Source organism: Ascaphus truei, unplaced genomic scaffold (genome assembly GCF_040206685.1).
Source record: "Ascaphus truei isolate aAscTru1 unplaced genomic scaffold, aAscTru1.hap1 HAP1_SCAFFOLD_2512, whole genome shotgun sequence".
Classification (NCBI taxonomy): domain Eukaryota; kingdom Metazoa; phylum Chordata; class Amphibia; order Anura; family Ascaphidae; genus Ascaphus; species Ascaphus truei.
Genome location: NW_027455443.1, coordinates 21,984 through 34,695, shown reverse-complemented (window position 1 = coordinate 34,695; position 12,712 = coordinate 21,984). Strand labels below are relative to the sequence as shown.

General features: G+C 50.7%; 1 protein-coding gene across 5 annotated transcripts in view; it reads right to left on the bottom strand.

Moving 5' to 3' along the window:
* Nucleotides 1–252: 252 nt before the first annotated feature.
* LOC142481321 (importin-8-like) overlaps nt 253–12,712 on the bottom strand; it is a 33,740-nt gene continuing 21,280 nt past the window's right edge. For 2 of the 5 annotated variants that reach the window (XM_075582787.1, XM_075582781.1), the window contains exon 7: nt 11,610–12,642. In XM_075582787.1, coding sequence (XP_075438902.1) covers nt 12,542–12,642 — 101 coding nt within the window. In that variant the 3' untranslated portion in view covers nt 11,610–12,541. Of the gene's footprint in view, nt 272–6,178; nt 6,275–6,653; nt 6,750–7,674; nt 7,796–11,609; nt 12,643–12,712 lie in introns of those variants that run through there. The other 3 variants (XM_075582783.1, XM_075582784.1, XM_075582782.1) reach the window with 3 other exon arrangements.

Sequence of the window (12,712 nt, the reverse complement as noted above, 5' to 3'; positions counted from 1 at the left end):
TGGTCCCTATTGGTGTATAGGGATGGAAAAACAAGGAGTATTGGTATGTGTAAGAGACAGCTGTGTGTGCATACATATATATATATATATATATATATATATATATATGTGTGTGTGTGTGTGTGTGTATACTGCACCGACACACTTTATTCGAGCAAATAGCCAATATGTACCTGGCAGATACCTGGAATGCGCCGCTCCTCACCTCTGACAAGCCCCGTTGCGTTTGCCTTCCCAGCCTGGGTTCATTCCTGGCTGACAGGCGGCTGATCTGTTAAATGATAATGATTAGGATTTAATAGGTTGCAGTGCTTCGCGTGTCTACCAGATGGCATAAATTCATGAATTGTAATGCAGTATATATATATATACTGTGCAGTATTGCAGCCAGCGGGAATAAAATTCTTCAATCCCTGCCTGGAAAATAACCCAATGCACTCGGGCAGAAAACAGTCACAAACCTCAATACACCCGGGTATACCCGAATTCGTGGGACTAGCCGAGCTCGAATAAAGTGTGTCGCAAGTGTATATATATATATATATATATATATATATATATATATATATATATATATATAGTTGCATGATGAAGCCACTGTACAAATGATTGGGTGAAGGGTGGGTATCGGGCCAGTGTGGCTTAACCCCTTAATTACCTTTGCGGTTATTATCCGATAAGGTGTTTAAGGGGTTAATTAATATCTGAATGTAATTGCAATGTATTGGCTATGTATTGGCTATGTATTTTGTGGGCAACGAAAGACAAGAATGTTGCTGGCGACGGGGGCTTCTTATTGATGAGGTCAGTAGTACTTTATTTATTTTAATATGCTAGTTAATGTGTTTAATAATGGGCAAATAATCTATTATCCCTATCTGGATAATAGTTATTTTGCACATTATTGTACTGTAGGTGTTGGGGGGGGGATGTATGTATTGAATGTATAGGCCAGGTTTATTTTTTTTACATTCAGGGTTGGTTCCTTGGTTCTGCGTGAGACCTCTGGAGACCACCTGCGGTATCCTCGGGTATCTCACGGGTATCAGGCTGGTGGTTCCACGGGTGACACCTGCGGGGATGAACCGGTGGTCCCACATCTGTGGGGGCACCGCGGACCCGTAGTCTGCGGGGAAGAACCAGTGGTCCCATATCCGTGGGGGCACCGCGGACCCGTAGTGTGCGGGGAAGAACCGGTGGTCCCACATCCGTGGGGGCACCGCGGACCCATAGTGAGCACTCGTGAGTTCCCCAGATCCCCGTGTGAACCACCCGAGGCCCCGCAGACACCTGTGGGTCTGACCCGGGGATCCCAGACATCCACGGGCCTACCGTGGGGACCCAATTGTGGCCCACGGTGACCCAATGAGACCACCTAGGGGCCATGGCACTTGGCGGACCCACCAACAGGCCTCCAGAACCTGTGTGAAACAAGTTGCTGGTACCCTGTAGGTCTGTCAGGTGACCCGCCAGCCCGCCGGGGACTCGCGTGGGGCTGGGGTATGAACCCTGTATGTAAAAGAATAAATCGTGTATTTATGGGGGGGCACAGGGGGTGGGTAATGTATTGAATAAATATAATGATGTTTAATGTGGGGCTGTGTATTGTTTTTATTGTGGGTACTGGGGGTGGGGGGAGGGGTTATTGGCCCCAAGGGTATGTGGGTAGGCCTCCCTTGTGGATAGTGGGTGAGGGTGGTTAGGCCTCAAAGGGTGGGGGGTTAGTGTGGGAGGGTATGTAGGCCTCCCGAGTGGTGGTTGAGGGTGGGTTAACCCCTTAATGACTGTAGCGGTTAATAACCGCTATGGTGATTAAGGGGTTCGGGGACATTACATTGGATGTTTTCATTCTTGTGTCTGTTTTGCAGCAGCGGAGGGGGCATGAACAGGATGAAGATGAGGATGGCCTTCATCGTGGCAGGCGGACATGGGTGAGTGCTATACGTACTGTATTTAATGTATTGATTGGTGTTTATGTATTTAAAATGGGCACATTCACTATTATCCATTTGTGGGTAATAGTAATTGTGCCCATTACTATACTGTATGTGTTAAGGGGGGGGTTATTTATTTATAAGTATGTATGTGTTTTGACATTAATTTTGGGGGGGGCACATAATTGGTACTGCAGGCCTGCGGGTAACACCCGAGGGCCCCTGCCGGCCTATAGTATCATTGATGTGCATATATGTGTATGTTAGGGGTTATAGGGGTTGTTGGGGTAATATATATATATATATATATATATATATATATATATATATATACACAGTGTTCGACAATTATATACATTTACACGCCCGGGGCATGTGGATTTAACCTCCGGCTCTCTGAACAGTGCCTTCGCTCCTCCCCCGCCTCTCAGCAACTTTCCCTCCTCAGCGCTTCCACTCCTCCCCCTTCCGGCAGCCAGCCCCTTCCACGCCTGTCTGCCTCAGGCCCCTGCAGGGCCATCTGTCGCCCCTCCCCCCTCCCATCGGGCCATCCGCTCCCCCCCCCCCCATCCCAATCTCTCCCGGCCTCCGTGACCCCCCCTCACCCCAATCTCTCCTGGCCTCCGTGACCCCCCCCCCCCCGACACCCCAATCTCTCCCGGCCTCCGTGACCCCCCCTGACACCCCAATCTCCCCACTCACTCCCGATCTCACCTCCAATTCCGTGTCCCCGGCCTCCGTGACCCCGCGTGGCAGCTCGGATCAGCTTGTTGTGAGAAGATGGTCTCCTCCTTCACCATCTTCAGCCACTGAGCTGAGGCTGCCGCTGCCCTCATGTTGCGGCGTGTCTGACACCCGGTGACCAGCCGCATCACTAGCCCCCCCACTCCTCTCTCCCCTGTGTCCGGATCCCTCACTCCCACCCGGTGACCCGCAGTGACAGCCGCCGAGGCCGAGGGCGACATCCGGCCTGCCGCTTCCTCGGCTGTCACAGAGACCGGAGACCACAGCGATCCACGGTGAGTAGGGGGGGGGGGGGAGGAGTGTGTGTGTGTGTGTAGGGGGGGGAGAGAGAGAGAGTGTGTGTGTGTGTAGGGGGGGAGAGAGTGTGTGTGTGTGTGTGTGTGTGTGTGTGTAGGGGGGAGAGAGAGTGTGTGTGTGTGTGTGTGTGTGTGTGTGTGTGTGTAGGGGGGGAGGGGGGAGAGAGAGACCACAAGTAGTCAGTCACCCACCCACCCAGTCACCCACCCACCCAGTCAGTCACCTACCTACCCACCCAGTCAGTCACCTACCTACCCAACCAGTCAGTCACCTACCTACCCAACACCCAGTCAGTCAGACACCTACCCACCCAACAAGTCAGTCACACAATACAAGTCAGTCACCCACCCACCCACCCAACAAGTCAGTCACCCACCCACCCAACCCAACCACCCAAGTCAGTCACCCACCAAGTCAGTCACCCACCCAACAAGTCAGTCACCTACCTACCTACCCACCCACCCAAGTCAGTCACCTACCCACCCACCCAACAAGTCAGTCACCTACCCAGTTAGTCAGTCAGTCACCTACCCAGTCAGTCAGTCACCTACCCAGTCAGTCACCTACCCAGTCAGTCACCTACCCAGTCAGTCAGTCACCTACCCAGTCAGTCAGTCACCTACCCAGTCAGTCAGTCACTCACCTGCCCAGTCAGTCAGTCAGTCACCTGCCCAGTCAGTCACCTGCCCAGTCAGTCAGTCAGTCAGTCACCTACCAAGTCAGTCAGTCAGTCACCTACCCAGTCAGTCAGTCAGTCAGTCAGTCACCTACCCAGTCAGTCAGTCACCTGCCCAGTCAGTCAGTCACCTACCCAGTCAGTCAGTCAGTCACCTACCCAGTCAGTCAGTCAGTCAGTCACCTACCCAGTCAGTCAGTCACCTACCCAGTCAGTCAGTCACCTACCCAGTCTGTCAGTCAGTCAGTCAGTCAGTCACCTACCCAGTCTGTCAGTCAGTCAGTCACCTACCCAGTCAGTCAGTCAGTCAGTAACCTACCCAGTCAGTCAGTCACCTACCCAGTCAGTCAGTCAGTCACCTACCCAGTCTGTCAGTCAGTCAGTCACCTACCCAGTCAGTCAGTCAGTCAGTCAGTCACCTACCCAGTCTGTCAGTCAGTCAGTCAGTCAGTCAGTCACCTACCCAGTCTGTCAGTCAGTCACCTACCCAGTCAGTCACCTACCCAGTCAGTCAGTCACCTACCCAGTCAGTCAGTCAGTAACCTACCCAGTCAGTCAGTCACCTACCCAGTCAGTCAGTCAGTCACCTACCCAGTCTGTCAGTCAGTCAGTCAGTCACCTACCCAGTCTGTCAGTCAGTCAGTCAGTCACCTACCCAGTCTGTCAGTCAGTCAGTCAGTCACCTACCCAGTCAGTCACCTACCCAGTCAGTCAGTCACCTACCCAGTCAGTCAGTCACCTACCCAGTCAGTCAGTCACCTACCCAGTCAGTCAGTCACCTACCCAGTCAGTCAGTCAGTCAGTCAGTCACCTACCCAGTTAGTCAGTCAGTCAGTCAGTCACCTACCCAGTCAGTCAATCAGTCAGTTACCTACCCAGTTAGTCAGTCAGTCAGTCACCTACCCAGTCAGTCAGTCACCTACCCAGTCAGTCAGTCAGTCACCTACCCAGTCAGTCAGTCAGTCACCTACCCAGTCAGTCAGTCAGTCAGTCACCTACCCAGTCAGTCAGTCAGTCACCTGCCCAGTTATTCAGTCAGTCAGTCACCTACTCAGTCAGTCAATCAGTCAGTTACCTACCCAGTTAGTCAGTCAGTCAGTCAGTCACCTACCCAGTCAGTCAGTCAGTCACCTACCCAGTCAGTCAGACACCTACCCAGTCAGTCAGTCAGTCACCTACCCAGTCAGTCAGTCAGTCACCTACCCAGTCAGTCAGTCACCTACCCAGTCAGTCAGTCAGTCAGTCAGTCACCTACCCAGTCAGTCAGTCAGTCAGTCACCTACCCAGTCAGTCAGTCACCTACCCAGTCAGTCAGTCAGTCAGTCACCTACCCAGTCAGTCAGTCTCCCTCTCTCCCCCACTCTCTCCCTCTCCCCCACTCTCTCTCCCTCTCCCCCACTCTCTCTCCCTCTCCCCCACTCTCTCTCCCTCTCCCCCACGCTCTCTCCCTCTCCCCCACGCTCTCTCCCTCTCCCCCACTCTCTCTCCCTCTCCCCCACTCTCTCTCCCTCCCCCCCACTCTCTCCCTCTCCCCCACTCTCTCCCTCTCCCCCCCACTCTCTCCCTCTCCCCCCACTCTCTCCCTCTCCCCCCCACTCTCTCCCTCTCCCCCCCCCCCACTCTCTCCCTCTCCCCCCCACTCTCTCCCTCTCCCCCCCCACTCTCTCCCTCTCCCCCCCACTCTCTCCCTCCCCCCCCACTCTCTCCCTCTCCCCCCACACTCTCCCTCTCTCCCCCACACTCTCCCTCTCCCCCCCCTCTCTCTCCCTCTCCCCCCTCTCTCTCTCTCCCCCCCACTCTCTCTCACTCGCCCCCACACTCTGGATCTGGATATCTTATTTACCCTATATATCTTAACTGCCCTATACTACACCGAAATAACCTATAATGCTTTCTTCCAAATATGACTCAAGCTTCACACGGAAGACATCGGAAGACAGGTAGGGAACACATCCCCTCCAATGTATAACATTGCGGGAATGAGGGTACCTGGACATTGAGGGTCTGCGGATCAGGCAAGATCACAGGCGGGATTGCTGCTTCAGATATTGTGAAGCGGGGACGTCCAGACACTGGTTATGGGGTTCAGGAAACTAGTGATTCACACCTGGCTTTTATTTCTAGATCCGACATATACACACACACGTAACAAGGACTAATTGTAGTTGGCGGGACGATTTGCCGAAAAAATAGCTTTTCGAGACTGCCGATCAGCTCCGATAAGCACCGAAAACAGGATCGGGGCTACTAGAATACAGCCGATTTAAAAAAGTGGCGAAAGGTGCTGAAAAGTGGCTTCTCGCCAGCCGCCTGCCGATAATTTTTTATCGGGTCAAAAAAATGCCGATTTTGGCAAATTCTCGGCGCTTACTGAATACCAAAAGCATTTTGTGGCGATAAAAAACTTTTCGGCGCTTTGTGCATAGAGCTCATAGTGTGAAAACTTTATCCGAAAAAATGAAGTATGGACAGCATGTCTCAGAGTGGGGTGGGCAATGAGCCTTAGCAGCACCCAGTTCCAAATTACCTGATCAATTCCTCGGCCTTTGCAGTGCAAGACAATGACCTCCAGGAGCTTTGCTGCGTGGCACTCGGCATCTTCCCCGGCTTCCCCTGTCAGTACCTGACACAAAAGGGGTGGAAATGAAGCACCACTAGGCTACACCTCTTCCTCACCCCCTTCAACCTCCCACTGCTGCCCTAAGCCCCTTCTTGCCTCACAACCAAAATGACAGTTCACCAGAGCCCCACCCCCTCACAAACACACACAGTCTCTGCCCTTACACCGCAATTGCAGGACCCTTCATGATCCAAGTATTGAGCCCTCCAAAAACAATGTCTAAGCAGACTGCTTGCAAAGCTTAACTGAATGGTGGAAAACATTACTTGTAAAATTCTCTGTTGCTCAGCCCCCACATGCAATCACAGGCTCCTAATTCCCACCGTGCTCCCACCCAGTGTGTTCTCCTTTCCATTTGTCCAACTGACACACAGCTGCTCACCTTCTTACACATGGTGTAAATAATCTCCAGGTGTTTGGGGCTTGACAGCAGAGTCTCTATCTACTGTGATGTAATTGTGAAGAAGAGGCATCATATCTGAAGTGAATAAAAAGGAGGGTCAATGACACAGGCAGGACCACCACCTGCATCCTGGGCATCCCCACCCTGGGAATCTCTACCCTTGAGCTTATGCCTGCATCTAGGCATGTGCCACCCCGAGCACCCACTGCACCTGACCTACTCTTTGGACACACCCTCATTATGTTCTATTCCAGTCACACTCATCCAGGCAGAACGCCAGCCACCCTGACCCTCACCTTGTCCAAGGCTCAGTCACCTCCCCCACAGTGTTACGGTATCCGGCACCCCCTCTCCCCAAGCCTTTTGCCTTTCACACTGGTGATGCGCTGATTGTCCTGGTTTACTCTGTGTGTTGCCTTGTAAATATGTCACACACAGCTGGCAAGTTGAGTTTTTCAAAGCATCTCTCACAAGTGGACAATTTAAAGGTACAATTCCCCCTCCCCCCAGCCCCAATCAAAAAGGTAACCATCACGAAATGAATCTCATTGTGATGCTTATAAAAGATGACAAACCTTATTTCTTAACTTTTCACAACTGTTTTTGATTTGATTTTTAATAGGCCCAAAGCCTACAGTAGTGTACACGCAGCAACCTCTGCCATTTATTCTAAGGCCGCCTCAATAGTAGGTGCGCGCTCGCGACCGAGCGCATTGTCTGTACTTTAAGAGATCCGTGGCCTGCAATGTTGCACTATGGTGGGCGTGCCCGTGATGTCACGTGAGCAGTTCGCCCTCATTGGCTGAACCGCACACATAACCTGGCCGTCGCGCTGCAAATTCAAACAAGTTTGTCTCGCCATGCATTGGCCGCCTCGGCGCTCACGTGCACGATCTATGGACACGCGCATTGGCCTCCAGTTGTTTGTATTTGGCACTCGCGCCGTCTGATCCACTATGGACGCGGCCTAACTTGCTCCATCCCGCCATAAAGCACAGACCTGTTTTAAATGCCAACGTCTGAGGCTTCTCAACAAAACTATTATCCCGAGCCTCTCAGATAAGGGTCTTCGAAAAACCGTTGTTTCACAAAGCTAACTTCAGTCCTAGGCTCTTTTTTTTCTGGGAGTAAAAACACAGTTTAAAGATCAATGAAAGAAAGGGGGAAAAAAAAGTAGTGAGGTCAAAACATGTATATCCTATTGTACAGTATAGACACACACACACCTTTACATTTAAGTTCACTAAACCCTTATTAAAAAAAACAAGGTAGGGTAAATTTATCTGCTGGTGAACCCTAGGACTACAGAGCTCCTCAGTCTATTAGATGCGGGTGTATACCTTAACGGATGTTATTTCATCACTGAGTCACCCTATGGTGAGAGGAACAGATTTCAAAAGGACCGAGCACGACGACAGAGACAGAGTTTGACAGGAGATAAAAAAAGGGGCCCACTCAATACACCCAATTTCCAATCTGTTGCAAAACATCAGATCTTATTTGTTCCTCGACAATTTTGAATTCCCTTACTGTAATACCCTCTCGCTTCACATTTCCTCTAAACCTGACTGAACTGTGTGCTCTAAAATAGGTTTACCTCATCCTTTACACACAGTATTTGAACGTTTCAGTAACCCCCCCCCCTTTCTTCGTTCTCTCCTCCAAGTTCTAAATGTTGAGGTCCATGAGTCTATCCTGATACGTTTTATGTAGACCAGTGGTGCTCAACTCCAGTCCTCAAGCCCAACCCAACAGTTCAGGTTATCCCAGCTCCAGCACAGCTGGCTCAATCAGTCCCAGCTCCAGCACAGGTGGCTCAGTCAGTCCCAGCTCCAGCACAGGTGGCTCAGTCAGTCCCAGCTCCAGCACAGGTAGCTCAATCAGTCCCAGCTCCAGCACAGGTGGCTCAGTCAGTCCCAGATCCAGCACAGGTGGCTCAGTCAGTCCCAGATCCAGCACAGGTGGCTCAGTCAGTCCCAGCTCCAGCACAGGTGGCTCAGTCAAAGACAGAGCCTCTGATTGAGCCACCTGTGCTGAAGATGGGATATCCTGAAAACATGACCATCTGTAATGTGACGAATAAAGATATATTAAATTAAAGAGCACCGGTTCAAGTACAGATCCCTGAGGCACTCCACTAGTTACTTGCTCTCCTCTGAATCTACTCCCCATACTGAAAACACTCACTTGCCTCTCCTTCATCCAATGCCTTCTTCATTTAGCCACTGAAAAATACTGATAAACAAGTTCTCCACCCGGATCTCTTATCATAATCATCCAGAAAAATATCGATCAGAAGTGTTTGACCTTAGTTCAGCCCAGCAAATACAAGCTGCTTGGAATCATGCAAGTTATGGGACTTAAGTTATTTAATAATACTATCTTTTTAGCAATTTTTCTATGAATTTCCCCTCTGGCCTGTAGTTACCTGCCTCCTCCCTACTTATAATGTAAAACAAATATATAATCACCGCGCTTCTCCATATAAGGAGCATGCAGCTGGTGAAGGATTTGGCCATACAAAATGTGCAAAACAGAAAGTGAATCCCTGCGCTTCTCCCTTTGGGATAGCAATCAATTGGTTATATATATATATATATATATATAAAATCTACTCGCCACACAAAAAAATCTACTCGCCACCTAGTACCAAACGTGTGCTGCTTGGGCCAATATTTACTCGCCCGGGGGTTAAATCCACTCGCCCGGGGCGAGCAAATGTATAGGTTTGTCGTTATATATATATATATATATATATATATATATATATGCAAATACAACTGTATGCTCACCTGCATGTCTTAGGCAGGTCTGCAACCCCGCCTTTCCCCATTATCACCCAGCATACAGCACTTCCACTGCAGCAAGGGATTCTGGGAAATGACATGCAAATGAGCACACAGTGTCACTTTTTGCCTCAAAAACCATTTTTAACATGGTTCCCTATAGGCAACTGTGCTCATTTGCATGTCATTTCCCAGAATCCCTTGCTGCAGTGGAAGTGCTGTATGCTGGGTGATAATGGGGAAAGGCGGGGTTGCAGACCTGCCTAAGACATGCAGATGAGCATACAGTTGCATTTGCATATTTGCTTTCCTGTGGAGGGTTTTTGTCACTTTTTTTTACTCACCATAACTTTACTCAGTATTATGGTATATATATATATATATATATATATATATATATATATATATATATATATATATACAGTATATATAAATATATAAATATATAAAGCTGTGACCATGCAGCAAGCTTAAGCCTATAGGGAACCATGTATAAAATGGTTTTTGAAGCAGAAAGTGGCACTGTGTGCTCATTTGCATGTCATTTCCCAGAATCCCTTGCTGCAGTGGAAGTGCTGTGTGCTGGGAGATAATGGTGAAAGGCGGGGTTGCAGACCTGGCTAAGACATGCAAATGAGCATACAGTATTTTTACATTTGCTAAATGCTTTGCTGTGAAGGGTTTTTGTCACTTTTTTTAACTCACCATAACTTAACTCAGTATGGTAAACCCCATCCTTTCGCTTCATTGCATAGCCAGTTAACCAACCCCACACTGATGAGACCCATTAAGGTCGAAACAGCTGTCTGTGGGTGGGTTTTCTGGCTATGCATCTTAACACTGGCTGTGCTCAAAGCTGTGACCATGCAGCAAGCTTAAGCCTATAGGGCTCACTCCGCCTCAGGCCAATGAGATGGCTCCCTTGGCCCACCCACCCCCGCACACCTCTCATTGGCCGGTGTGGTCTAACAGTATATACACACACGTCTCACCCCTCCGGATTGCCTGCCCCCCACGGCTCTCATTGGCCGGTGCGCTCTAACCCAGGGGTCCCCAACCCCTGGCCACACTGCTGCTGCTGCTGCCTGAGGTGAGGTATTGCTGGGGAGGGGGGGGGGGTGTTTGACCCCCCCAGCTCCGGTTTTGACCCTCTCCCAGCTTTGTTTTTGAGCCCTCCCCCAGCTCCGTTTTTGACACCCTCCAGCTCCCTTTTTGACCCCCCCAGCTCTCTTTTTGACCCCCTCCCCCAGCTTCGTTTTTGACCCATCACCAGCTCTGTTTTTGACCCCTCCACCAGCTCCATTTTTGACCCCTCCCCCAGCTCCGTTTTTGACCCCTCCCCAGCTCTGTTTTTGACCCCTCCCTCAGCTGCGTTTTTGACCCCCCCTCCCCACCCCCCCGACATACACAGTGACAGACACACTGACACACACAGTGACAGACACACTGACACACACAGGGACACACAGTGACAGCCCCCCTTGCCTCCTGCCTCCCCCTCGCCCCTGCCTCCCCCCCCACCCCTGCCTTCCCCCCCCCACCCCTGCCTTCCCCCCCCACCCCTGCCTTCCCCCCCCCCACCCCTGCCTTCCCCCCGCCCCTGCCTTCACCCCTGCCCCTGCCTTCCCCCCCCCGCACCTGCCTTCCCCCCGCCCCTGCCTTCACCCCTGCCCCTGCCTTCCCCCCCGGCGCTGCCTTTCACCCCCCTCCCGCCCCTGCCTTTCACCCACGCGCCGCACTCATGCCTCTGCCTTTCACCCACTTGCCGCCCGCACTCCCGCCGCCTCCCGCCTCTGCCTTTCAGCCACCCGCCGCCTCACACCCCTGCGCCCCACAGCCGCCGCCCTCACTCAGACACCTGCCGCCTCTCACCCACCTGACACTCGACACACACCCGCCGCCTCCCACCCCTACGCACCGACATCACTGACTAGCCGCCGCACCCACTCACCACCCACCCGGCGCCTCCCGCCTCACACCCACCCGCCACACTCACACCCCTATGCACCGACATCACTGACCAGCCGCCGCACACACTCACCAGACACCCGCCGCCTCACACCCGCTCACACCCTAGCGGGACTCCCACCCACAGCCAGCACTCCCCTACCCACCCGCCACCCATACTGAACACCCACCCGATGCCTCACACCCACCCTAGCGGTACACACACCTCACATGTTTACATCACCAAAATATACATTGTACTGTGGTGTGTTTACAATAAACCATTTTTAAACAACAATATCGTATTACATTTTCTTCCATGTTTCTTTTCAACTATTTATAAATAATAATACCTATTACGGATTTACATCCCGGGCAACGCCGGGTATATCAGTATATCTATATATCTATATATATATGGACTAACAAAAAAAGAAAAAGCAGCGCCTAAGGGGTATTACAAGTGTTTGAAAATATATAATATATTATTTAAAAAAATATATATAATGAATACATGTGCTATAAGTGTCACACTGACATATTCAATGTGTAAGTGCCTGTGCATAAATTAAATTAAGTGCTTATTATTTAAATGACCTAAAATTCACACAATACAATATTGACAAAAAGAGAAACTAATAAAAATAAATTAAAGTGATAACCAATCCTTCAAAGATAGTTCATCAATAAAAATGGTGACGTCTGTAGAGGGGTCTCCGGCTGCTCTCAGAAGGGTAAACCACATCCTATGGAATCTGTAGAAAAAAGAGAGGAGAGAGCGCACGCCCCATAGTATAAAACTGTATATTTAACGGTGGGAAGGGGGAGGGGGGGGGGGGGGGGGAAATACACTCACAAAGGTACAAGTGTTAAAAGCATTTCGTGATAATATCACCACCATCCGGTATCAATACTTTCATCAGACGTCCGTCAGTCTCTGCAAGATGAGGAGTCCGTGATCATCTGAGTATTCGGGTTGTGAGAGGTGTATCACCGAAGTCGTGCTGGAATCCCAGAGAAACTCCCTGCTGGATGGCCTCCGTAGTGTTGGGCGCACGAACCGGCCTGTTCTTGCGCACGCGTGATGACGTAATGTCCGTACGTTTGCGTGATGACGCTCCCTGACGCGTTTCGTCACTCTCGGGCGACTTTGTCAAAAGGTAGTGGAGAGGGGTTGAACGCTTGTGTATATATACACTGAATAGTGACGTAACAGCCCCTTGAACCAGCTGGGTCTGAAAGGTGAGTGTATAATAGTCAAATCTCCCTCCAGGTCTGAATCCACGGAACCAGTGGGATGGATGG